The sequence below is a fragment of the Ovis canadensis genome, chromosome 4, assembly GCF_042477335.2.
Source record: "Ovis canadensis isolate MfBH-ARS-UI-01 breed Bighorn chromosome 4, ARS-UI_OviCan_v2, whole genome shotgun sequence".
Taxonomy (NCBI): Eukaryota; Metazoa; Chordata; class Mammalia; order Artiodactyla; family Bovidae; genus Ovis; species Ovis canadensis.
Genome location: NC_091248.1, coordinates 59293166 through 59321134, shown reverse-complemented (window position 1 = coordinate 59321134; position 27969 = coordinate 59293166). Strand labels below are relative to the sequence as shown.

Genomic DNA, 27969 nt, shown 5'->3' with positions numbered 1-27969 from the left:
ATGAAGAGAGCAGATGTTTAGTAAATACATATTTGATGGGACAAACAATGGGACACAGAGGAGAATTTTAACAGGCTTTTCTAGGTTCCTTCCCAGCTATCACACCTAGTTCATATCATACTAGAGATCAGCGGTCCCCAAACTTTTCGGCACCAGGGATCCATTTTGTGCAAGACAACTTTTCCTCAGACTAGTAAAGGGTGGGGTGGTTTGGGGATGATTCAAGCGTATTATATTTATTGTGCACTTTAAGGCTGCTGCTGATTTCAAAGGAGGTACTGGTTCTTAGCTCAGAGGTTGGGGATGCCTGCTATAGATAACTCTGGTGATAGTTCTTTTTTTCTGGAATAGGCCCTCTGTCTAAATTCTTTTAGGCAGGTAAAGTGAGAGTTGATAAGAAAAACTTCCCGAGCCTTGCGTTTCTTCCTCATGTCAAGAGACACATTTTAGGTTGGTCAATTCTGCTTCCTTACCGATCTCTCCCACACAAGGGCTGCTCCTTTCTCTGAAGCCTGCAACCATGACTCCTGGCATCAACCTGGAATACTGGTCCTACAAAGCCTGGAAATTGGGTCTCCCAGAGCTCAACTTGGAAGTGAAAGTATAGAGTTTAGACATGTGTGTCCATTCATTAACTATGCTAATTGGCAAATATTTTATATACATGGTTATCACACTTCAAAGACTGTTTAAAGGAGAATATATTGGTTTCCCACTGCTACTGTAACAAAGTACCATAAATTTGGTGGTTTATACATGTTTATGTAGTTTCTTAAAGTTCTGAAGCCAAAAGCCGTAGTCGTTCTCACTGGGCTAAAGTCATGGTGTCGGCAAGGCTGGTTCTTCCAGAGGCTGCCCACTGCCCTTGGCTGTGGCTGCAGCCCGGGTCCCCGCTGCTGGAACCACACGGCCTGCTTCTCTTTGACCTGCTTGCTGCCTCCTTCTAAGGTCCCTTGTGATGCATGTAGGGTCCACGTGGAGAATCCAGGCTGATCTCCCAGTCCTAAGATCCTTAATCACATGTGTAAATCTCTTTTGCCACATAAGGTAATATTCACAGGCTCTGGGGCTTAGGGGGTGAATATTTTCAGGGGGAGAGAGGATTCTTTAGTGTAACACAGGGAGCCATATTCTTTGTTCTTGAATTGGAAGCAGTTGACACACAGCTGTTGTTGGCTGGGGACTTGGGAATTTAGGGAGGAGGACTGGGACAAGTAACCCTCACTAGTCCTCAATCTGTGAAAAATCAGATAACCTGAGGTGTTTGTTGGGAAGAAGGCAAGAAATCTTTTCTCTCTCTGCCATAATAAATGTCATCCAAGTTGAATTAACATTGTATTGTTTCTTTGGGCAGCAAACTGAATGAAAAAAGTTGTTATATTAATCCAACAAGTCAACAGGGAAGTGTCTATTTTAAGGTCCAACCATCATAAGATAAAATGTTTAGTTAGCTAGAGTGAAGAGGATAAATAAGATTTAATGTCTTCAACATTAGCAGTCAGTTTTTGCTGTTTAGAGTTTGAAAAGTGTCTGATTCTTTGTTCTAAATTCCAATCTTTGGTTTTAACTGTGTAATTCAGCTGCATGGAAACCCAAAATAATGTTAGCAGAAAAGCATGAGAACAAAGAAGGCTGATTTTTTCACAGGCAGTGTGCCCAGATGAAGACTTCCCTCACATCATATTCTTTCAACCACTTAGGTGTAGGAGGAGTCCTCTCTCATTGGAGAAAGTCAAAGTGGGTCTTCCCATATTCTTCTGGTTATTTTGTCAGTGGATTCAACCTGACAAGCTAATAACATAAGGATTAAACATTGAGGTGTTTTAAGTTAAAACTTATGTTTTAAAAGTTAAATGAAAAATAAAATCAAATAGAAAAGTCTAAAAAACCCCTTGAAGTCTAATAGTTTTTTTAATCACAAAATACATATGTATTGGTGACTTTAAGTTTCCTCTTTCACCGTTGATGGTTGTTTTTTTTTAATATATATATCTAAAGTTTCATGATTAAAAAATAGCCTAACACAGAAGTCAGCAAACTTTTTTGGTAAAAGGTTAGATATTTTGGGCTTTGTGGGTCATGTCTCTGTTTCAACTACCCACTTCTGCCCTTGTATTGCAAAAGTAGTCAGATGAGATATAAATGAATTAATATGACTTTATATAAATAAAACTTTTATGGACCCTGAAATTTGATTTTTACAGAATTTTCAGGTATCACAAAATATTATTTTTTGAATTTCCTCTCAATCATGCGTGTAAAACTGTAAAAAAAAATCATTCTTAGCTCACAGGCCATACAAAAACTATAAAACTGAAGAAAAGGATGACATTGGACTGGCAGTGATTTCTTAGATATGACATTAAAAGCACAGGTAATAAAAGCAAGAATAGACAAATGGGACTATACCAAACTTAAACTTTTGTGCATGGACACAATTTTTGTGCAGGACACAATTAATAAAGTGAAAAGAACCTATGGAATAGAAGAAAATATTTGCAAATCATATTTCTGATAAGTGGTTAATATCCAGAATATATAAAGAATTCTACAACTCAACAACAGAAATCACTCAATTTAAAAATGGGCAAAGGAATTCAACGGAAATTTCTCCAAGATGGTATATATTAATAAACGGCCAACAAGTATACAAAAAGATGTTCAACATCCCTAATCACCAGAGAAATGCAGATCAAAATCACAACAAAATATCACCTCATACCCTATTATCCGTAAAACATGGCTACTATCAATAAAACAGAAATGACAAGTGATGAAGATATGGAGATATTGAAACACTTGTGCACTATTGGTGGAACTGTGAAATGATGTAGTCACTATGGAAAGGATAAAAAAATTAATAAACCTCAATTAAATAGAGTTGGGAGACCAGAAGGGGAAGTTGTCACACTGTATGATGATAGCAGAGCCCAGTGGAAAGGAGAAAGACTCTTCTTTCCTGGCAAGGATTCAGCCAATGGAAAGTCATGAACTTGTTGTTTCCTGAGCCCTCCCAAGTCCCTTTCCGCCTCCATGAAATGATGCCCCTCCCATTGCTGTCTTGGGACTTGCACATGGCTCACCATGGTTGCAGACCTTGGCTTGCAATTCTCTGCTGACCCCAAATAAACCCATCTTTTCTGGAGAAATATCTGACAATCTTATCTGTAGGAGCAGCCCAAATGTCCATTGATGGATGAATGGATAAATAAAATATGGCAAATACATACAGTGGAATACTATTCAGCCTAAAAAAGGAAGAAAATCTTGTCACATGCTATAACATAGATGAACCTTGAGAAAATCACACTAAGAAAAGTAAGGCATGGGACTTCCCTGGAGGTCCAGTGTTGAGACTTAGCCTTCCAGTGCGGGGGTTGGGGATTCAATATCCCATGTGCCTCATGGCCAAAAAACCAAAACATAAAACAAGTAATAATGTAACAAATTCAATAAAGACTTAAAAAAAGGCAGTCCTAAAGAGACAAATATTGGATAATTCCATTTGTTTATGTCTTGCTGAAGGGGGCAAGGATGATTCCATTTGGATGAGGTTTTTGAATAGTCAAATCCACCTAAACAGAAAATAGAGTGGTGGTTACCAAGGCCTGGGAGTTGGGAGGGAAAGAGAGTATTGTTTAATGAGTATAGAATTTTAGATTTGCACAATGAAAACATCCTAGAGATCTGTTGGCCATCAATGTGAACATACTTAACGCTACTGAACTGTACCTTTAAAAATTTCCACCTTAACCATTTTAGTTATGTTACCACAATACAAGAAATGAAAAAGTATTACTATAATGTAAAATTTGAGGATTTTATATTCTGAGAACTAGTTTGAATCAGAACCAAAACAAACTAGGGGGCAGGTTAGACCTGGTCTTCAGGTCAACTTTGGTTGATCATTGGCCTAATGTAATCCAACTTAAACCCTGTAATCAGCATGCAGTCTTCCCATATTTAACCTGCCCCCCACAATCTTTTTTATTAGAGTCACTGAATGTTACAACTGTAAGTGGCCATAGAGACTTGGTCATTTTGGAGGGTAGGAGTGGGGGCCTGGTGATGTGAGATGGGTAGTTTCCAAGGTCAAAGAGGTAGTTAATGGCAGATTTAGACGTTAGCTGCCTCATTGCTATTTGGAGTTATCTATAACAAAGGTCCGTCTAGTCAAGGCTATGGGTTTTCCAGTGGTCATGTATGGATGTGAAAGTTGGACTGTGAAGAAAGCTGAGCGCCAAAGAATTGATGCTTTTGAACTGTGGTGTTGGAGAAGACTCTTGAGAGTCCCTTGGACTGCAAGGAGGTCCAACCAGTCCATTCTGAAGGAGATCAGTCCTGGGTGTTCTTTGGAAGGAATGATGCTAAAGCTGAAACTCCAGTACTTTGGCCACCTCATGTGAAGAGCTGACTCATTGGAAAAGATTCTGATGCTGGGAGGGATTGGGGGCAGGAGGAGAAGGGGACGACAGAGGATGAGATGGCTGGATGGCATCACCGACTCGATGGACGTGAGTTTGAGTGAACTCCGGGAGTTGGTGATGGACAGGGAGGCCTGGCGTGCTGCGATTCATGGGGTCGCAAAGAGTCAGACACGACTGAGCGACTGAACTGAACTGATAGATTCTTAATGTTCATGCAAACAATTTTTGATTTAACTGGAGGTGAATGTAGTAGTTAATTCCACAGGTGCTGCTATAAATACACATTGAATTAAACTTCCCTAGTAAGTAGTCAGACACTACTGACCGACTTCACTTTCACTTTTCACTTTCATGCATTGGAGAAGGAAATGGCAACCCACTCCAGTGTTCTTGCCTGGAGAATCCCAGGGACGGGGGAGCCTGGTGGGCTGCCGTCTATGGGGTTGCACAGAGTCGGACACGACTGAAGCGACTTAGCAGCAGCAGCAGCAGCAGCAGCAGCAGCAGCAGCAGCAGCAGCAGTGAGTAGTCACGTGGTGCTCTAGTCCTCTGTGCCTTTAGGCTTGGAGTTGGGAAAAGAAAGGACAATACTGATTGCAGAACTCACTTTACAGATGAGCTATTGTGCTAAAATTGGTTTATATGTGGTTTTACAGAAGTTATTTAAGTAGAGCTTAAGATTTTGTGAAGTATTTAAAATAAGCTCATTTAATACTAGTCTCCAGAAACATTACCTTGGCCCATCTAACCACTTAAGGGAGCTGTGTAAATTTGCTCCTCTTCTTTACAGCATTAATTAACATTTTAAAAAAGAAGTAATGTTTTTAAAAAATTCAACAGTAAATTTTAAAGATCTTATAGGCTTTATTCAATGATTCATGAATTTGGCAGCATCCCATCTCATAGATAGAAGCTCCAAGGCATTGTACAAAATTAAAGAACTTTACAGGCAGAAGGGAGTGGGACCTGGAAGTCATACTAGCAGAAAGTGAATTGGTTGCGACAAGGTCACTTTCCTTTAGGGGATGATGTGGGTCTGGGTGTGTCGTGCCATGACATAGATATATCAAGCTGATTATCTCACTAGTGCTGACCAGGTGATTCCTTGATTGGCTGGTTTAAGATTCCAATTCCGGGAGAGGCTGACATTATTAGTCTCCTTTGGTGATGTGGAGCTAAGCATTAAGCGACTCCATTTTAGGCCTGTTGTCTTATTTTTAACAGTGACAGCTTAAAAGACAAACCATTATATGCCAAATGCCTGACTTTCTAGGGGTCACCAAAGAGAGAAGGAGATATAAAACCCAATTCAGCAGGCCAGGATCTAAAATTAAACCATGAGTGAAATGCAAGAGGCACAGCGTTCATTCTGCTCCGTACTGTGAAGCAGGACAAGGTACGTTTTGCCTGGAATGATAAAAATTGGTATACTAAACAGCTTTTCATTGTCAAAAAAAATTAAGTTTTAGAAGTGTAGGGGAAGCACACTGACTGAAACCGCCCACCCTGGCCAGGCACCATAGTAGCTATTTGCATGAGTTGTTTTACAACAGGAGGTCCTGGTAAGGAACAGGGAACCAATAAGCCACCACCAACCAGAAGGGTTCGCAAGAGGTCAAAAGGAGACACCATATGTCTGGCCACCTCCCAGAATCCTTCTGTCTGGCATCCATGTTGGCTGAACAAGGCATGCACCACCAGGAAGGACTCTGAGTCAGAATGATTGGCTAAAGACAACCCGTAAATTAATCCCATCACCATAAAACCCGAAAGCAGAGCAGTTCTCCTGGGTTCCCTTACCTTGTTGCTCTCTGCTCGGGTGCCTTCTTCCAATAAAGTTTCTTGCTTTGTCAGCACGTCTCCTCTGACAATTCTTTTCTGAGTGTTAGACAAGAGCCTGCTCTTGGGGCCCTGGGGGCCACCCCCCTTTCTACAACAGAAGTAGAGTAGAAATGGCAACACAATCCATAAAGTTTATGTGATATTCCAGAGTTTAGAAAGCATAAACATTAATGCAGTGCATAAGCCTAGGCAATATCTTAGTTTAGGGGGAAAAAAGGCTTAAAAGACCTTCTTGGGACAATCACATAACTTGAAAATGGACTGGATGTTAAATACCATCAGGGAATTGTCTTAGATGTGGTACTGGTATTGTGATTCTGAGGCGAATGTTCTTATTTTTTTAGAAGACACAGGCTGAAGTATTTAGGGGTGATTGATTTTTGATACCTGCAATTTATTCAAACAGTATAACAAAAAGCCATCTCTATTTTCTGTCTATTTGGAAATCATCATAAAGAATTGGGGTGAGGGGAGCAGGGGGCATTTTTCAAAAGTTCCTTAGCTAAGGGCACTGTGAAGACCTCCTGAGCTATCAGTAGCTTCAATTTATAGTTTGGTTTTGTAGCGCTGTTTCTTTTCCCTGCTGCAGCGAGGAACAACACTGTGACCCGGGAACAAACAGCTCTTAATCACCCTTAAGTCAATAAGATTCAGCTGTAAACTCCCCGAAGGGGTAAAAGTCCACACCTGATATAATCTGCTTTACATTCCTACGCTATTACACTTGGCACGTTCACCTTCAAATTGCAAAGTAATTTGTTTTGCATTTTCCCGCAGTTGTATCTGCATTTGGAGGTCCAGGCAGAAGGCATTTCTTTCTGGCCCGTGAACACCCAAACACTTTAAAAAACAATGAGTTGCATCCTACAACTCAAAAATGAAAACCTGGGAAAAAGCTAAGAATCCTAATCTGGTGGTATTTGGTCATCACCGTAAGTATCTTGCTACCTAAGCTTCCCTGGTGGCTCAGACAAAGCGTCTGCCTGCAATGCGGCAGACCCGCGTTCGATTCCTGGGTCGGGAAGATCCCCTGGAGAAGGAAATGGCAATTCACTCCAGCATTCTTGCCTGGAAAATCCCATGGACGGAGGAGCCTGATAGGCTACAGTCCATGGGGTCGCAAAGAGTCGGACACGACTGAGCGACTTCACTTTCACTTTCACCGGCCTACTAGGATAGCGCAGGCTAAGAACCGCCACCACGATTCCATTTAATTTTAGCAATTAGGGCGGCTGATCCGAGAGCTGTTCAAGCTATCTGCAAGTTAGCGTCTGGTCTAGGACAGGATAGCCCGCAGGGCTAGTCAGAAGGGCTTGTGCGGAGGGCGAGTGGGGCAAGGGCAGGGACCGGGCCGGGAGGGGCGTAGCATGCCGCCGCACCTCCTTTACCAACAACACGGCCTCGCTGCCGGGGTCCGGCCATCTTGGTAAAGGCCAGAGCAGCGGCCAGCCCGGGGCTGCCAGGTTCGCTGGCGGGGCTGCCAGATTCGAAGGTCACAATGAGTGAGTGATCGGGCGACGTGGAGTGGAACCTAGCTCGGCCAGGACCCCGCGCGGGCTCGGGCCGCCGGGTGGGCTGCGGCGCCTGCTCGGCCCTGGGATGGTGAGGCGGCGAGCGCTGAGGCGCTGCCTGCAGCTGCTGGCGCCCTTGGCGGAGCCGGCGCGGCGGGGCCGGGGGCGGAGGAACTCGGGCGCCGGCCTCCGTCGCCCCTCCCGCTGCGCTGGGGCGCTGTGGCCGGTAGCCGAAGAGCAGCAGCAGCAGAGGCGGCGGCGCGCACGCCTGCCCGCCCGGCGCACCTGGTGAGTCCCTCCCCCGCGCCCGCCTCCCTCCCCCGGCCCCGCTCAGTTGCACCGCGCGATTCGGCTCGCTTCCTCTCGGTCTCTGGGAGGAGCGATCCTCACGCCCCGGCCTGGGGCTGTTTGGCTCTTCCGCGGAATAGAGCGGGCTGTGGGTGGATTCCTGCTCCCGAGCCCTGCCTCATCTCGGAGATGCTGCACTTGTGAATGGTAGAGCTTCGTTTGAATTTGTGCGGAGCTCGCATCTCTGCGCTGCGTGTTTGAAGAGCCACATAGGTGTTTTTTTTTTTTTTTTCCCCTGCGCTTGGGAGAGTAGCCGTCTCTGGGATTTGTTATATCTAGGTCCAAGCTTCTCTGCTGTTCACGAGGTAGCTTCACCGACTGGAATATATGTGGGTGTCTTTTGGTGTATGTAAATGAGTGGTTAGACGACTTCCTTAGAACAATTTATTTCTGCTTCACCTATAGTACTTATTTCTAAAAATTCGTTCCGACAGGTTTCTCCCCATTTATTTTGAAAGTTAACCACGGAAAGGAAACGAAGAGCTAAAGTTTGGAGCAAGGTGCGGCGAGGTGGTAGAAGACGGTGCCTTTTTTGTTGTTGTTGTTGTTTTGACCGTGCTTTCTTGTCTTCGGTTCGGTGGTTTGTTTCTCAAGTTGAGTGTTACTGCAGGCATTTCAAAACAGGTATTCAGATAGTCTTCCCCCCCTCCTTTGACTAGAACTCTCTATAATGAGATCAGTACGTTTCTACAGGCTTCTGAGTCTAATGCATCGTATCTCTGTTGTACCTGGAAAACTCTAGTATGAGAAAAGTTAACCTTTAAAACGTCACTTGATTTTTGGTTTTTCCTTTACTGCAGTTGTTCTGTATATGTTATAATATGACTCACCTGGTTTACTTTGGCTAATTAACATCAAGTGTTTGCTAGTTGATAATTCTGGTTAATGTATTGAGAAAGTGATTCCTGAAATACCGCTCTCTGAAAATTAAATAATTTCCATCTTTGTTAAGAATGAATATCTAGCAGTTCCATTTCTATTTTCGGTTTCATTGGTTTTGATTTAGCCTCAGACATCCATATTGTTTAGGAAGAAGTTATGTAATGTTTAAAAAGAAAAGATTACCAGTTTCCCACAGTAGTCTGATTTTGTTGGAAGAAAATTTCAGTCTGTTAGAGAAGAAATTCAGGTCTTGTTTAAAATTTAAAAGCGATACTGACTTCAAAATGTTTTAAGTGAAAATATAGTCACAATTTTCAGATTTTATTTAATTACATTCTGCAGGTCTTCCTGCTGCAAGAATTTTGTAGTCTCAAAAAGACGGTAATACTTAGTGTATTTCTCATACTCTTATTTTCATTCAGCGTCTCACATTTCATATTGAAAAATTTAATTAATGAATTAATTCAGTTATAGCTATATGAAGGATGTTTTAATATAAGCATTCCTTTGTAGGGTTTGGGATTTAGTTATACTTTCTATGATAGAGTCATCTTGTATGAAAAGGGTGTTATGTTAATTTTGAGTATTAGTGAACTTGGGAAATTGGGGCGATTTTTAAGAACATTTTTGTCTGTATTTGAAAAAGTATTGCTTGTTTTTAATTTGTTGTTTCATTCTGCTTTTTCTTTGTAGTGGTAGACAGCTGTAATTATAGTGAGTTTTTCCATTCCATTCTATTCTTTTTTCTTTGTAACTTAGAATATGCCTGTAGGTGGTTTGTGTTGATGTAGGCACTTTAGATTGAAATGCATACAGGTAAGGAATGTTTTCATTGAAGTATTACTGGGGAAATGAACTGTGCCCATAATTAATGCGCACACAATTTAGCCTGAAGGCCTGAGGGCATGCATAAAACTGGTATTTAAAGAATCACCCATGTGATTTCCAGTCTAAGTCAGATAGTGTACTACTCTAGATGCTAGAATACTGAAGACTTCTACCTTTCTATATTTATAGTGCCTTCCTTGACTTGTCTTTTGAATTTAATAACCATTGATTGTGTATTTAAATATTTTAATTAACAGACTTTGTGACAGATTATGCAAGAACTTATACATCTCAGGGGCAGTATTGTTATGTCAGAGATACAGTCTTTGCCAACTGAGTTGTTTAAATAATGTATTGTTGCAGAAACCTGAAATCGAGAAATCAAGCACCATACTCGGAGAGTTGGAGAACTCAGGTTTATTACGCTGGCAGGCCCAGAGGAGTTAACACTCTGAGCTCTGAGCCCTGAACAAAGGGGTTACAGAGTTTTTATAGACAGACTATAGTGGGCAACGCTAGCTGCTAACAGGCTAGTTTAAACTAAGGGGTTTTGCGCGCACAGGAACAGCAGTCAAGATGGGGAGGGGGATGCCTGACCTTTACACGGACAGGTGTGATTAAGTAGGTTTCCAGGGGCTGTGCAGTTGTAAAAAGCAGGACAAGGGTGAGTGAGATAAGCTCCAGTTCCTAGTATTCCCTACTTTCTGAGACTGCGTGACCTACATGATCCAGACTTTGCAAGGAGCAAGCTGAGTTACAGAGGCAGAAGGAGCAAGAGATGTAAAATTTTAACTTTTCCTCTCATTCTCCCCTCTTGATGCTTCTATCATTCATTGTAGAAAGCATCATCTCATGTTTTGGTAGGACATTCAGAGCTCTCCATTGTTTAGGGGGCTGTATTGTGCTATTATCATGTAAATTTATGGATTCAATCCGAGAGGTTATGATCCTGGTAATTATATTGAGGATACAAGGGCCAAACAAGAGCACCGCAAAGAGTGTGAAGAGAGGACCTGTTCAAGGGAGAAGCCACGACCCCCAGCTCCAGATATTGTTTCAGTTACCCCAGGAATTAGCTAGTTTCTCCTTTCTATGATTCATTCCCTTAGCTTTTGGGCCATGTCTCTATTTCTGATTGGTTACATGCTGCTTTTAGCAGTGTTTTTCATTCAAGAAGAGGCAGATTCCTCCCTTTTTGGCTCAGAAGGCCTAGCTCTCTCCTACTTTGTAAAACCACCTCAGCCAGGAAGTCTAGTTGGTCCTGTAATGAAGAGAACAGCAATAATACCAATTAGGGTTAGAGGCCAGGTTTGACAGTGAAAATCCATCGATGTTTTGATAGCTGGAGCCTAAAGCTTCGGCTGTGTGTTGACCAGTCAGCTGCTGGAGTGTGACTGGAGCAAGACTGAAGAATCCTCAAGCTTCTGCCGTGTGTTGACTAGTCAGCTTCTGGAGTGACTGGAGCAGGGCTCAGCGTCCTTCATGGGTAAGGGCTGTTGTCTTTGGAACCAGACCTTGAAGAGGTTTTGGGGGGTCCTGAACTGCTTTCCAGGTGTCTTCATCACAGGAAGTCGCTGCCTTCTTGACTCTGGTGTGGTGGATCCAAGGAATGACACCTATAACTTTAACAGCAGTAGGGGTTGCCAGGACGGCGTGTGAGGGCCTGTCCAAACTGGCTGAAGTGGTTCCTTTATCCAGTCTTTAACCCATACCTCATCTCCTGCTGATAGGGATGAATCCAATTGCCCAAAGGAATGGGTGTCCTTTCTAAGGTTTCTCGGGCAATTTGGTGGAAGAGTTTTTTCCTAGGGCCTGGAGGTGTTGGGACATCTCCAGTTCAGCTAGTTGTTGGTGGTCTCCCTTGAGCTTTTCTATCACTGATGGTGGTCTCCCGTATAAGATCTCAAAGGGAGAATAGGACCTTGGGGTGCATTTACGGAGGGAGATGAGAGTCCACAGAATAATGATAAGGCAGCTTGTTCTATCATTGTCTGGATGTTGGCCGGAGGATATTCTTGTACTACTTCTTGGAGAAACAAACCTGACAAGAAAGTTAAAGATACATGGGCAAAAGATTAATAGAAGTAGGAAAGCTGCTGGGGGGCTAGCCAGGAGAACCAGGTCCAGACATTGGTTTGTAATGTTAGTGTCTGTCTAGGTATGAGAAGATGCAAGAATTTGGACTTATAAAAATCTGTACCTGAAAACATCTGACTATCTGAAAGCCTGGTTTTCTGGGGTTTTCCTGGAGCCTTATTCTGGAAAACTCTGGGGTTTTCCAGAGTGCCTTATTTTTTGTCTCCACCCTGAACTCCTTTCAAGGGGGGTATTGTAGAGGCAGCTGGCAAGGGCCAACTTCCAGTCAGCAGTGCCCTTTCATAGCCACATATTTGACCATGTTTGGGGGCATTTCATGGTCATTGTGTCCCACGGTGCTGGGAAGTCTCATTCCCAGATCTAACAAAGATTCCGTTGACAGGCCACTCAATGTGTTGTCACTAGACCAGGCCTGGTAAGTAGCAAAAGTCTCTGGACCATACCTGTCTTACTAGCCTCTTGATCCAGGAAAATGTTTCCTCTTGTTGCTATTTCCCATATCTAGAGTTACATTATTACAATTATTGATCTCACATGGAACTGCATACCAGCATTTTATCACAGGCTCAGTCACACATTTGGTAACGTAAGAAATAATCTTCTGAAGCAAGCTACATAGAAAATAATATGGCTAGCAGTTATTAGTAAGAGTACAAGCAAGAATTTAAGTCAAGAACTTTCACTGGGTATACCCTGGTAAGACTCCAGGTCATCTGACTCAGTTAAATGATTATAGCCAAGTGTTATCTACTGGTTTTACATCATGGAGCATCTGACCTTTATCCAAAGACTGGTTACTGAGATAAGCTTTAGAAACAATCTTAGAGTGTCCTTTTTAATAATGTAATTAAACCTTTTAGCAGTATAACAAGGAACTATCTCAGAAGTGAGTCTTAGTAAGCACAGACCTTAATTAACAAAACTAGAATATTCAGTGAAACATAATTTTGAGGACATTAACACTGTAGCCAGGAAAGGCTTTAACCCATCAGATAAAAATGTCAGGGAGCTGGGAAAAGCCAAGATTTCCCATTGCCCTGGCTCTTTGATTTTCAGCTGTTGTTTATCCATTTTTAATTTCCTGATTTAGGAGCAGACTGTTGCCAAGTTTTAAGGACATCAGGATAGCAAAAATCTAACTGAGGGCTTATATTTTTTTGTTGAAGCAGAATGAGTTTTGTCTACATGTACCATAACCTTAACTAATGTTCATTTACTTTACCAAAGTAACAGAAAGATTTTAAAAACAAATATAAATCACTTAAAGGCAAAGAAATTAATAATCTGTTATCAAAAGCTGCATTCTAAGAAAACTTTGTTCTCTAAACAGAGAGAAGACCAAATTCCAGTCTGGTACCAGCTTACTGTTAATAACAAAATTTGTTTATCTGCTTAATTTTAGAAAGTCTTTTCCATAAATCTTGAAGAACTAGCAGTATTTTTCTAAAGGCATGAGAGTAAAACCATAGAAGGGATGTTTAAAATCTGATTCTATTGCAATTGACAAAGAAACCTGGTCATAACACTTTAATATGATAACTAGAATTATAATTGACCATATTTTATCAGGGCATATCAGAGCAATATGAATTTCACATAATTTTAGGATATCTATATTAGTAACATCAACCACACAGTATAACCTGAAAATATTTATCATCCCTTTAACAGTACTTCCCATGTGATTTAACATGTCCAGTGAACCAAGGTAGCTTAATAGCTCTTTGGTAAGTCTCAGGGGCCCTCTGAAGCATCCCACAGTTAGCTAAAAGTCAAGTTATTTAGGAAGTTTTGTCAATAAATGTCAAAAGGATTTATAACACTGTCAGGTAGGATCATATAAGTTACTGTGAAATAATAGTTATTTACTTAGCCAAAGTTAACAAAAGATTTCAAAGGTAAATATAGAACGGATCAATTAAGAGGTAAACTTTATAATTAAAAGCAGTTCAACATCTGAAGAAAGTATGTCCTCTTAACAGAGAGAAAGGCCGAATTTCAGTTTTTGCACCAGCTTGCTTTAAACTCATTTATGTAAACTTAATTAAATTTATTTTAAACTTAGTCCTACCCATGCACAAAACATTTTCTTAGGGTCCACCTTTCACGTACTTTTTAACCACTTTCTGTAACAGCCACCTGTAAGTCAGATCTACTTTCTTTTCCCTTTATAAAATGTAATTTTTTTATATCTTCTTTATTAAAAACATACATCCTACTTCTTCCTTATTATATTAGAAAACAAACATTAATACTAGATATTTAATGATGAATATTACCCAGTTTATGTGACTCTGAAATTTAGATTAATTTTTCTTATATTTAGAATTGTTTGATTTGTAAGCACTTTACTTTAGGCCAATTAAATTAGAACTCATTTACAACTTCAACAATATTATCAGAAAAAAAACAAAAGACATACACTGAGACTACATAAACACAGACAGACAGTCAGAGATCTTATAGTTTTCTGTTTGAGATTTAAAATATCTCTTTGACCCCCTTTTTTCCTTGCTTGAGGTTCTAATTTGCCAAAGGCTGAGGTCTCAGGCAAAGTTGGCTGTGTATTTCAAGGACATGGAAAGGGTTAACTTCAAGCTTTTCCCTAAGGAAGCCTTTTAACAAGCTAGTTGTTTTTAATTTCAAATGCAAAAAAATTGGTTTTGCAGTTTCCAAAAAGAAAAATTTCTCTCACTCTATTCAGTCAGCAGTTACGCACTCACAATCATTCAGAGGCTATCACAATGCCTCCCTTCTCCTGAGTCCCCAGGTTTCCTTAACTGTTGCTTCCTTCCTGGGAGCTCCAAGGAGATTATCAGTCACAATGCCTCCCTTCTCCTGAGTCCCCAGGTTTCCTTAACTGTTGCCCCCTTCCTGGGAGCTCCAAGATTATCAGTCACAGTGCCTCCCTTCTCCATTTCCATTTCTCCCTATCTGATGTTTCCTTCCTGGGAGCTGCAAGGAGGTGATCAGTCTCCTCTTCTAGCCGTTGGGGTAGGAACTGACTGGGGCCTGGCCCCGGGACCTTACCTGATCCTGTGGCCATTCCTGGTGAGTTGGTCTGTCCCTCCAATGAGTCCATTTGGGGCTCAGCCATCCGGAGAGTCGGGACACCAGTCCGAAAGAGAACCCGGAATACCATCAGGTGGCATGCATCCTCCTTCATCTTGGGGTTCCTTTGCCCCAGCCCAGCCAAGCGACCAGTCTGGCAGCTCAAGGGGTCGGCATGGTTGGAATCTTGCTGGGGCCTCCAGAAATGTTGCAGAAACCAGTAATCAAGAAACCAAGCACCACACTTAGAGAGTTGGCGAACTCAGGTTTATTATGCTGGCGGGCCCAGAGGAGTTAACATTACAAGCTCTGAGCCCTGAACAAAGGGGTTACAGAATTTTTATAGACTATAGTGGGCAACACTAGCTGCTAACAGGCTGGTTTAAACTAGGGTTTTGCGCTCGCGTGGGAACAGCAGTCAAGATGGAGAGGGGATGCCTGACCTATGCACGGACAGGCATGAATAAACAGGTTTGCAGGAGCTGGGCAATTGCAAAGAGCAGGACAGGGGTGAGTGAGATCAGCTCCAGTTCCTAGTATTGTAAGTCCCCACTTTCTGAGACTGTGTGACCTACATGATCCAGGCTTTGCAAGGAGCAAGCTGTGTTACAGAGGCAGAAGAAGCAGGAGGTTACATAAAATTTTAACTTTTCCTCTTCAGTATTATAACTTCATAATTTACAAAAACTCTTGAAGTATTTTTTTAAATATATTTACATTTAGTTTGGTTTTAGAGACTTACAGTACATGAAATTATTAATGCCCTTCCACAGATGAGGAGAACAGGAAACCGAGAGCCCGGGAGGTTTTAGTGATTTACCCGAGGTTCCTTAGCCCAGTAGCCCTGGCCTTAGGCTCAGTATGTGTATACACCACTGCTGCTTATTAGAAAGGGGTACCAGTTGAAGCCAAGGTAAGAGTGGTTTGGATCAGCAGGCTTTGGTCAGCATCACAGCCGTAAGTTGTACCCTTAAAATGGTAGTACCGTTGGCTACTGGCGCACAGGACAGGCATCTAGATGGATCAGCATAAATTCAAAAGTGGTTGAAAATCAACTCAGTACAAGCCTGCTACCTGGAACAATTCATCTTTCCCCTCTGAGGCAGCAGATTTTCCTATTTATTTAATCTGGGGGCCTTACCAGATTAAGAGACAGTGACATACTGTCACTGTATATGCCTGTAGAGTTCTGTGCTCGTTTGTAATCTCTCTCAGCTATAAGAATGAAATTGTCAGAATACACACCAAGCTTTCTCATTATTCCAGCACCGCTTATAATGGGGAGATGCTTGTTTTGCTTACAAAAGACCCTGATGCTGGAAATACTAGACAACAGCAGTAATTAGTTTTGAAAATTGTTTTCTGTATTTGAAGATCATTCAGATTACAAAGGTGTTTTCAAATTACTTTGTTCATTCTCTAGGCTTGTTTAGAGAGTTCATGAAAAGTACTGCTCTGTATATTGTGCTATTGTATGGCTGAAGTAACTAATAGCAAAGAGTTTCTGAGCTCAGAGTTCTATTTAAAACTTGAGGCAAGTTTATCTGTTTATGAGTTAAACTATGTGAAATATCCCCCATGAGTGAAGTGAAATGTGTTACTTATCTCCCCATGCTGACCACAAGCTATGTTGGTTCTAAGTGTTTCTGAGCATAATTCTGATGAGAATATGGCTAATCAGCTGTTCAGCCTCTTTCACCAGCCAACCCTGGAACCTTGGAGTGTCATGTAACTCTAGCCTAACTTGTTTCTCCTGTAAAAGAAAGAGGTCACAAAGGAATGACTTGGGTCATGGAATGTTCAAGTTACAAAGGACCTAAGTATATGGCTGACTGAGTCCAGCCACTTTTACAAACCTGGATCCTTGGAGTGCCGTGTAACTCTCTGGCCTAACTTGTTTCTCCTGTAAAAGAAAGAGGTCAAAAAGGGATGACTTGGGTCATGGAGTGTTCAAGTTACAAAGGACCTAAGTATATGGCTGGGTCTAACCTCTTTTAACTTACAGATTTCCTGGTTCTACCCCAGAAAGTTTCAAGCCTCTTATGATACTATGGAACTAAAACATCAAAATCAAACTTTTCCACCATTTCGCAGAGATGAGGTATAGTCCTCCCTGACTTATGATGGGGTGGTTGTTGTTGATGTAGTCACTAAGTTGTGTCTGACTCTTGTGACTCCATGGACTGTAGCCCATCAGGCTCCTCTGTCCATGATGAGGTTACATTCTCATAAACATAAGTTGAAAATATCATCATTTGAAAATCCATTTACTAAGCTTGTGTAACATGATAGCTAAGCTTCAGTTCAGTCGCTCAGTCATGTCCGATCTTTGCGACCCCATGAATCGCAGCACGCCAGGCCTCCCTGTCCATCACCATGTCCCGGAGTTCACTCAGACTCACGTCCATCGAGTCCGTGGTGCCATCCAGCCATCTCATCCTTTGTAGTCCCCTTCTCCTCCTGCCCCCAATCCCTCCCAGCATCAGAGTCTTTTCCAATGAGTCAACTCTTCGCGTGAGGTGGCCAAAGTACTGGAGTTTCAGCTTCAGCATCATTCTCTCCAAAGAAATCCCAGGACTGATCTCCTTTAGGACGGACTGTTTGGATCTCCTTGCAGTCCAAGGGACTCTCAAGAGTCTTCTCCAACACCACAGTTCAAAAGCATCAATTCTTTGGCGCTCAGCCTTCTTCACAGTCCAACTCTCACATCCATCTATGACCACAGGAAAAACCATAGCCTTGACTAGACAGACCTTAGTCGGCAAAGTAATGTCCCTGCTTTTGAATATGCTATCTAGGTTGGTTATAACTTTTCTTCCAAGGAGTAAGCGTCTTTTAATTTCATGGCTGCAGTCACCATCTCTGGTGATTTTGGAGCCCCCAAAAATGAAGTCTGACACTGTTTCCCCATCTATTTCCCATGAAGTGATGGGACCGGATGCCATGATCTTCGTTTTCTGAATGTTGAGCTTTAAGCCAACTTTTTCGCTCTCTTTCGCTTTCATCAAGAGGCTTTTTAGCTCCTCTTCACTTTCTGCCATAAGGGTGGTGTCATCTGCTTATCTGAGGTTATTGATATTTCTCCTGGCAATCTTGATTCCAGCCCAGCATTTCTCATGATGTACTCTGCATAGAAGTTAAATAAGCAGGGTGACAATATACAGCCTTGACGTACACCTTTTCCTATTTGGAACCAGTCTGTTGTTCCATGTCCAGCTCTAACTGTTGCTTCCTGACCTGCATACAGATTTCTCAAGAGGCAGGTTAGGTGGTCTGGTATTCCCATCTCATTCAGAATTTTCCACAGTTTCTTGTGATCCACACAGTCAAAGGCTTTGGCATAGTCAATAAAGCAGAAGTAGATGTTTTTCTGGAACTCTCTTGCTTTTTCCATGATCCAGCGGATGTTGGCAATTTGATCTCTGGTTCCTCTGCCTTTTCTAAAACCAGCTTGAACATCTGGAAGTTCACGGTTCACGTATTGCTGAAGCCTGGCTTGGAGAATTTTGAGCGTTACTTTACTAGTGTGTGAGATGAGTGCAATTGTGCGGTAGTTTAAGCATTCTTTGGCATTGCCTCTCTTTGGAATTGGAATGAAAACTGACTTTTCCAGTCCTGTGGCCACTGCTGAGTTTTCCAAATTTGTTGGCATATTGAGTGCAGCACTTTCACAGCATCATCTTTCAGGATTTGAAATAGCTCAACTGGAATTCCATTATCTCCACTAGCTTTGTTTGTAGTGATGCTTTCTAGGGCCCACATGACTTCACATTCCAGGATGTCTGGCTCTAAGCTTAGCTGTCTTTAAGTGTGCTCTGAACACTTAACATTGGGCTTCCCTGGTGGCTCAGATGGTAAAGAAGTTGCCTGCAATGCAGGAAATGTCGGTTCGATCCCTGAGTCAGGAAGATCCTCTGGAGCAGGGAATGTCAACCCACTCCAATATCCTTGCGTGAAGAATTCCATGGACAAAGGAACCTGATGGGCTACATTCTATCGGGTCACAGAGGTGGACGTGACTGAATGACTTTCGAACACTTACATTAGCCCACAGTTAGACAAAGTCATCTGCCGCAAAACTTATTCTATAATAAAGTGTTGTATATCTTATATAATTTATTGAATACTAGTGAAAGTGAGGCCTGGCGTGCTGGGATTCATGGGGTCGCAAAGAGTCGGACACGACTGAGCGCTTGAACTGAACTGAGTGAAAGTGAAAAATAGAATGGTTGTAAGGATATGGGTCATTTACCATGGTGATTGCTAGCCAGCGACCCCAGTTATCCTTTGGGAACTGTGGCTTGCTGCTGTCCATCAAGGCAAGAGGATCTTTTGGTCCACGTGTTACTAGCCCAGGAAGAGATCAAAATTCACTACTGGAAGTAGGATTTCTAAATGCATCATAGGTTGGGCTTCCCTGATGGCTCACTGGGTGAAGAACCGACCTGTAATGCAGGAGAAACAGGAGAAGTGGGTTTGGTCTCTGGGTTGGAAGGATCCCCTCGATGAGGGCATGGCACCCCACCCCGGTGTTCTTGCCTGGGAAATCCGTGGACAGAGGAGCCTGGTGGGCTGCAGTCCCCGCAGAGTCGGACGTGACTGAGCACACAGCATACACGCACACACAAGTCGGGAACTATTTGTACTTTAAAACTGTTGTTTGAATTTTGATTCCTTTTTCATGCTTTCCTCATATAGTGTCTCAGTTTTTTATATATATATGAAATATCTGTTGTATATAAACATGTGTGTGCCTGTCAGAGCCCATTTTTGGACTGGGTGAATGGTAATCCTGGTGAACTTGTTGAATATCACCACGGTGAAGAATTTGACATACACTTGTGATGTTCTCAGCAACATTTTCTTGGTTAAGCATGATCATATTGAGCTAATTTCTTTTTTGCTTAGCTGCCCAAATATCTTACAATCATACTTTATAATAATGGTGGTGATTTAGTCACTCAGTCGTGTCTGACTCTTTGTGACCCCATAGAGTGTAGCCCTCCAAGCCTCTCTGTGCATGGGATTCCCCAGGCAAGAAATACTGGAGTGGGTTGCCATTTCCTTCTCCAGAGGATCTTCCTGACAGAGGAATTGAGCCCATGTCTCCTGTACTACAGGCATACTCTTTACTGCTGAGCCACCAGGGAATTAACCTTTTTAATAATGCTCATCTCCAATTTCATATAAACTGTCCACGTTCTAATACATTTTGTTGAAGACATAACTATGCATGTATATGGTACCCTGAGGCCACAGAGTGATCAGTCTTCAGATTATCCCAGGACTGATGGAGTTCCCAGTATACAGGACTTCCAGTGCTAAAACCGGGAAAGCCCTGGGGTATTCCTCTTACCTGAAAGTTTCTCTTCTTGGGATTTAATTAAAAATTCTTCAAGTTGGAAGGATAAAATGCCAGGTAGTTATATACTAGATGAACTCAAAGACATATTTTCAAGGTAAGGAAAATATCTTCAAGGCCTCATATATATTTTCTGTTTATATGACTGAAATATAGGATTAATTTATTCTTTTCCATGTAACTTTAGACAAAAATAATCTAGCAGTTAAATGAAACAGTTACATCATTTAAAATCTCCATGTAAAATTAAAAGGGCAGTTATAAGAGAATTGGTGTTTATTGTCTACTAAGTGCACTCATCTCACATGCTAGTAAAGTAATGCTCAAAATTCTTCAAGCCAGGCTTCAGCAATATGTGAACCATGAACTTCTGATGTTCAAGCTGGTTTTAGAAAAGGCAGAGGAACCAGATCAAATTGCCAACATCCTCTGGATCATGGAAAAAGGAAGAGAGTTCCAGAAAAACATCTACTTCTGCTTTATTGACTATGCCAAAGCCTTTGACTGTGTGGATCACAAGAAACTGTGGAAAATTCTGAATGAGATGGGAATACCAGACCACCTGACCTGCCTCTTGAGAAATTTGTATGCAGGTCAGGAAGCAACAGTTAGAACTGGACATGGAACAACAGACTGGTTCCAAGTAGGAAAAGGAGTATGTCAAGGCTGTATATTGTCACCCTGCTTATTTAATTTCTATGCAGAGTACATCATGAGAAACGCTGGGCTGGAAGAAGCACAAGCTGGAATCAAGATTGCTGGGAGAAATATCAATAACCTCAGATAAGCAGATGACACCACCCTTATGGCAGAAAGTGAAGAGGAACTCAAAAGCCTCTTGATGAAAGTGAAAGAGGAGAGTGAAAAAGTTGGCTTAAAGCTCAACATTCAGACAACGAAGATCATGGCATCTGGTCCCATCACTTCATGGGAAATAGATGGGGAAACAGTAGAAACAGTGTCAGACTTTATTTTTTTGGGCTCCAAAATCACCGCAGATGGTGACTGCAGCCATGAAATTAAAAGACGCTTACTCCTTGGAAGAAAAGTTATGACCAACCTAGATAGCATATTCAAAAGCAGGGACATTACTTTGCCGACTAAGGTCTGTCTAGTCAAGGCTATGGGTTTTCCAGTGGTCATGTATGGATGTGAGAGTTGGACTGTGAAGAAGGCTGAGCACCAAAGAACTGATGCTTTTGAACTGTGGTGTTGGAGAAGACTCTTGAGAGTCCCTTGGACTGCAAGGAGATCCAACCAGTCCATTCTAAAGGAGATCAAGCCTGGGATTTCTTTGGAAGGAACGATGCTAAAGCTGAAACTCCAGTACTTTGGCCACCTCATGCGAAGAGTTGACTCATTGGAAAAGACTCTGATTCTGGGAAGGATTGGGGGCAGGAGGAGAAGGGGACGACAGAGGATGAGATGGCTGGATGGCATCACTGACTCGATGGACGTGAATCTGCGTGAACTCTGGGAGTTGGTGATGGACAGGGAGGCCTGGTATGCTGCGATTCATGGGGTCGCAAAGAGTTGGACACTACTGAGCAACTGAACTGAAGTGCTTTTTACTTTGGGGTCTGAGAAACATTGTTGAAAGGAAGAAAGGCTAGCCTTGTTTGTGAGACCATCCTGTTGGCTGTGTGCTGCAAACTTTAGAACCTAGATATCTGTTCAAGACAGTTTTTGGATTTTTCTTACATATTCAACATGATTAGTGGAAAGAGCATGGATTATGGAGTCTTATCAACTTGGGTTAGATTTCCAGGTCCAACTGTTACCAGCTTTTTGATTTTGTGCAAACTATTAAATTCTGTGAACCTCTGGTGTGTCCCCTGTGACATGAAGAGAATATCTGTTTGGTGAGAATGTGAGGATTAAACTAGGTAATGGATGTGTATAAATTGTCTGACACATAGTGCTCGATAAATGACGTACTTAGAGCAATCATTGTGCCTCCCTGTGGACCCATGTTTGGATGAGGATCTGGTTTTGGATACTTACCTTACATGTTTTTATAGCTTCCCTAAATTTCCAAGTTAAGATCATTGTGTCAGTCAGGCTTAGTTTTGGGAGGTCCAGAGTTGCAAGGCCCAGGCTGGTACATGGCCTCTGTCTGAAGTCCTGGCTCTCTGTGCCATTCCCAGTGAGTTGGCATCATACTCATGGCTCAAGATGGCTTGAGGCAGCAGGATGCAGGGAGACTCGAGAATGCTTCCCTTTCCCTTAAGGAGACTCCCGGAGGCACCCTGTGAGACTTCCGCTTCTGTCACATCCTCTAAAGTGTCATCAGTGTGGCTGGAAGGTGTGGAAAGGTAGTCATTAATTGGGGTGTCAGTCAGCTCACTTGTGTCCGACTCTTTGCGACCTCATGGGCTGCAGCACACCAGGCTTCCCTGTCCATCACTGTTGCCCTAATGGGCCAGGAGCGAGCGAGGAGAATGAAGAAAGAACACGAAATCTGGTGCAATGGGTCAGGGGACCTGCAGACTCTACTGGACTGAGGTGCAGAGTCCACTCTGAATACACATTTATTCCTAATTGCAGACTACAAGATTTTCTCAGATCTTATCTTTTTTTCTTTTCATATGAACTTTTATTTTTTTGTTTAAATATAAATTTATTTTAATTGGAGGCTAATTACAATATTGTAGTGGTTTTGCCATACATTGACAGATCTTATCTTTCTCAAGACACACGCTGTGTTAATCACATACTCCTAAACGTCATATACTACACTGCCATAGTCAAGACCTCCTTGTGTTCACCTCAGGCCGTTCCCTTCTGGGCTAGTCTCGGGAACAACTAGCAAGTGTGTAGGCAGAGTTCATGCCTGGCACCGACCTGATGTTCCAAGGTCCATGCTTTTATGATCCAAGTCATACTCCCTTCTGGTTCTGGCCTTGAAGTTTGTAACAAGGAGATTAGTCTTAAGAAAAACATGAAAGGTAATCATTAACATAATTTCTTAATATATGCAGTTTTTCCAGGTGCTATTTCTGTGGAATGTCTCAAGGCTGTGAAAGTACATTATTAGGAATTCCCACTACACATCACCAACTCCTGGAGCTTGCTCAAACTCATGCTCATCGACTTGGTGATGTCATCCAGCCATCTCATTCTCTGTCATCCCCTTCTCCTCCTGCCTTCAGCATCAGGGTGTTTTCCAATGAGTCAGTTCTTCGTGTCAGGTGGCCAGAGTATTGGAGCTTCAGCATCAGTCCTTCCAGTGAATATTCAGGACTGATTTCCTTTAGGATGGACTGGTTGGATCTCCTTGCAGTCCAAGGGACTCTCAAGAGTCTTCTCCAATACCACAGTTCAAAAGCATCAGTTCTTTGGCGCTCAGCTTTCTTTACAGTCCAACTCTCACATCCATACATGACTACTGGAAAAACCATAGCTTTGACTAGATGAACCTTTGTTGGCAAAGTAATGTCTCTGCTTTTTAATATGCTGTTTAGGTTGGTCATAGCTTTTCTTCAAGGAACAAGCGTCTTTTAATTTCATGGTTGTAGTCACCATCTGCAGTGATTTTGGAGCCCAAAAAAGTTTGTCACTGTTTCCATTGTTTCCCCATCTATTTGCCATGAAGTGATGGGACCAGATGCCATGATCTTCATTTTTTTGAATGTTGAGTGTTAAGCCAACTTTTTCACTCTCCTCTTTCACTTTAATCAAGAGGCTCTTTAGTTCTTCCTCTCAGCTGGGGCATAGCTACCCTAAGTATAACTGGCATTCTTTTACTGAAGAGAAGATGGGGACTAGATTTTATGGTAGGCATCTCCTGGTCTCTACCTCTTTCTCACCACTTTACCACTGCAGAATTCAGCTACTTAAGTATTCTTTGATAAAGACTTTTCAATTTTAATCTCCATAATTAGTAGTCTTAATGGGAATGCCCCTTGTTGAGTTTTGTTTCATTGTTTTTTGGTTACTTTTGCTTCTCCTGTAATTTGATTCCCACCAGATTCTCTGAGAAAAATTAAGTCTATCCCAGTGAAGAGTAATTATAATTTAGGCTCCTGTTCATTTATTCATTCAGTAAATATTTATTGAACACTCATCATGCATAGGCTGCTGTGGGTTATTATAGACAATGTTCATTATCACTAAGTGTGTTTCCCATTTTTTTTGTTTGTTTATTTGGCTTCTTGGGTTCACAGAGTTGAATTTGTGACTCAGCTGGGTTGAGTACAAGTCTGTGACCTGTCAACCCTTGTCCCTGGCAGTGTAGTCTTCCCAGTCCTAGTATTGGGTAGCCGTCTTGAGGTTAGGCCACCTTGCTAACTTGGAGTGCAAGACTTTGGAGGAAGAATAGGCTTATTGTTGGCGACTGCTATGCTAGCAGAAATTCAAGGGTGCCAAAGGGTTTTCTTTGAGCTGGAGAACGGAAATGCTTGCACTAGCTTTGCATAAATTGCTTATTGACGGCAGTGGTTCTCACCCTGCCTGCATGTCAGAATCGCCCATATAACTTTTAAAAATTGCCTGGGGAACACCTACCTGACATTTTGATTCAGGAGCCTCCCGTATAGTTTAAAAAGCTCCACAGGTAATTCTGATGTGCAGCCAGCACTGAGAATCACAAGTTTGAGGATTTGTACCCACCTGGCTTGGAAATACTCTAGGGAGGAGTCCCAGTTTGCTTTTTATCAGTCGTCAGTCATACAAGCAGAGCCCTCCTTGATAACCTGTTTTGACCATCAGAAGGGGAATGTGGGAGAGCTCAGAGATTTAGTACCTGGATAGGACACGTGAGACAGTGAAGTGTTTAGAGGACAGTTAACTAGAGCTGGCCTTGCTTGCCTGTTTTGCCTGTACCTATTGTGAAATATTTTTTTTGAGCTAGAGAACCTCAGTAACTGGGGCTCAAGCTCTGGGGAGAGTGCAAGTTGTGGATGTGGCTGCTATTAATATTGTGAGTTTACTTATTTTTGTTCTCTAGGGACAATAAGGGGAGATGAAGGGGGCCGGGATTGTTATTTTCAGAACTAAACACTGCCAAAGTTTGTGAGAGCCTCCTGCTGAATCTGGAGGAGTAGGTGGGGCCGCATGGAGCTGTGGGATTACATAAGAGTTCTGTGGAGAATCGTGGTTTCATATTTTTTCATATTCTAGGAAGACCGGGGCTTCTCTTTCTCAAATAGAAGAACAAAAACAGCCCAGAGTTTATTCCTTTCATGTTTGTTCACACCACTGCCTTCAGCCCCCTTCTTATTAGTGCAGAAATGTCAAAATGGAATTCAAAGTGGAATTTTTTCCTGTAACCCTTATTACTGAAATAGTGTTTAGCATGTAGTAAAACAGTGGCTTAGTTATTGAGGACTTGTTGTGTTCTGGACACAGGGCTGAAGGATTATGTACCTTTTGTCCAATAATCCAATGAATAGGCATCAAACAGGGAAACTAGGCTTAGAAAACATGACCAGGGTGCCAAGTTGAGAAGTATTTATTTTTAAAATGTTTTAAATCTCCTGTGCATCTTTTCCTGATAATGTGGTTTTTCCTGATAAATGATTTAAAATGTACATTATGTTCTTTTTTTTAAATAATACTTGTATAATTTACTACATCCTAGTATTCTTAAATATTGAATTAACTCAGGGATCTCAAAATACTTTCGAGCCTCAAGGTTCTATTAGGGTTGTCTGAAGGCCTTTACTCTGAGCCTGTTAACGCTGACAGGAGATCGGCTGACCAGGGTCTGACTCCAGTACTGCCTGGGCCTCGCTTCCTTGTAAAAGCCCCCACTGTTGGTTTGGTTTTTGTCATTTACCTTTTTCTCACAAAGGATCAGCAAGAGTGACACTCAGGACAGAATGATGTCTGCCATTCTGCCATGTTCAGTGAATCATGTAACCCTTCTAGTGACTTGCTTGCTTCCCGTCACCCTCTATCAACATCAGGGCCCTTTAACTTCTCTGCATTTAGGAGCATAAGAGCCTTTTCAGTCTTACTGACCCCATTAATCAAAGGACTTTGTCAGTGTGAACTATTAATACCTGGCATGTAAGGAAAAGTGTTTCTTGCCATTTCAAGATGTAGGGCCCATTGTTTTGGAAGTGCCTTATTGTAAAGATGACTTTTCGTTATTCAAAGCTGACACTTTCTGTAAATATGGTATGGTTGCTTGTGGGTTTTGTTATTTTTTTGCCCCTGAAGGATTTTGAATGCTTGGAGGTTAGGGGCTTGTATTACCCACTGTACCTAGAGAGTTAGAATTTAGATACAGTAGACGAACTGTGCTTGTTAAATATGACTTTAAAAACGCTTTAACTAGAGGCCCTTACAAATGATACCTCAAATCTTATTTTAAGGTCGAAAGTCTTGAGGGTTGTTTGATGTATCAGATTTGTCATGAAATGCCTTCTGACATACTTCCTGCTCTGAATGACTCCTGGTCTGCCTGATCAACCTGTGAAACTACAGCTTGTCCCTGTGGCTGTCTCTGCTCTTCTCAGGTGAAAAGTACTTTACTTGAAAGTGAAAGTGCTAGTCGCTCAGTCGTGTCAGACTCTGCAACCCCACGTGCTGTAGCCCACCAGGCCCCTCTGTTCATGGAATTCTCTGGGCAAGAATACTGGAGTGGGTCACCTTTCCCTTCTCCAGGGGATCTTCCTGACGCAGGGATGGAACTCAGGTTTGCTGCACTGCAGGGAGATTCTTTACTGTCTGAGCCACCAGGGAAGCCCAAATCCCTTGCTAACTTGGCCTAGGGAAAGTGGCCAGGTCTGAGCTGCTTGAGCTGGAAATTTCCTAGGAGGCTGGGTCACTGGAGAGGGGCAGCCCAGGGCTCTTGACCACTTTAGACGGGGCAGCTCCAGAGTGGCATAAATGGGCTGTTTGGTGCAAAGACTGTTAGAAGAGGGTTGGCTTTTTGCAGGTCTAGTGCTCTCATTTTACACATGAAGAAAGTGAGCCTTGATAGTAAGTAACTTTTTAAAGGTTGCAGAATTCAGTAGGGCAAATTTGGAACCAGAACTGAAGTCAGAAGTTTTTTAAAAGAATGCACTTTCCCCCTCTTTATCTTTCATGTCTATCCAGGAGCTATGAAGACACATCTCTCAATTCCTTTCCTTATGAGTTATGCTTTAAAAACAGGTAGCTTTCAACCCAGTTCTCTGTGACAACCTAGAAGGGTGGGATGGCGGAGATGGGAGGGAGGTTCAAGAGGAAAGGGGCATATGTCTGTAGACCTGTGGCCCATTGATACTGATGTGTGGCAGAAACCAGCACAATATTGTAAAGCAATTATCTTATAAAAACACGTATAGGCAGTTTTTCTTTTTCCAGCATTGATTAGGAGACAGGAGAAAGAGAGGCCGTATTTTTCTTTTCAATAACCTTGGTTATTTTTGGTAGTGTTGGGTCTCTGTTGCTCTGAGGGCTTCTCTGTAGTTGCGGCAAGCGCAGGCTACTCTGGTTGTGGTGCTCAGGCCCTGGGGCGCGCGGGCTTCAGGAGCTCTGGCTCCCAGGCTCTGAAGCACAGGTCAGTAGTTACAGTGTGTGGGCTTAGTTGCTCCAAAGCATGTGGGATCTTCTCGAACCTGGGATAAAACCCGTGTCTCCTGCATTGGAAGGCATATTCTTTTCCACTGAGCCACCAGGGAAGCCCGAG

The 27969-nt window shown here is 42.3% G+C and overlaps 1 protein-coding gene and 1 long non-coding RNA gene across 7 annotated transcripts in view; one reads left to right on the top strand and one right to left on the bottom strand.

Moving 5' to 3' along the window:
- Positions 1-27969, top strand: part of NAPEPLD (N-acyl phosphatidylethanolamine phospholipase D) — a 99784-nt gene that overhangs the window by 36346 nt on the left and 35469 nt on the right. Inside the window, exons 1-2 of one of the 6 annotated variants that reach the window (XM_069587835.1) lie at positions 8191-8457; positions 8563-8752. The exons of 1 other annotated variant lie outside the window; for it this stretch is intronic. Coding sequence is in view for 1 of the 5 variants with exons in the window: in XM_069587830.1 (XP_069443931.1) it covers positions 7869-8068 (200 nt within the window). In the remaining 4 variants the exon portion in view is untranslated. Of the gene's footprint in view, positions 1-7423; positions 8069-8097; positions 8458-8562; positions 8753-10345; positions 11325-27969 lie in introns of those variants that run through there. 4 more of the 6 variants (XM_069587830.1, XM_069587831.1, XM_069587833.1 and 1 more) reach the window with 4 other exon arrangements.
- LOC138439264 (uncharacterized) lies at positions 10241-16810 on the bottom strand. The gene is made up of 2 exons (XR_011256660.1): positions 14966-16810; positions 10241-11879 (listed from the first exon to the last, which is right to left on the bottom strand). It is a non-coding gene; the product is annotated as an uncharacterized lncRNA (long non-coding RNA).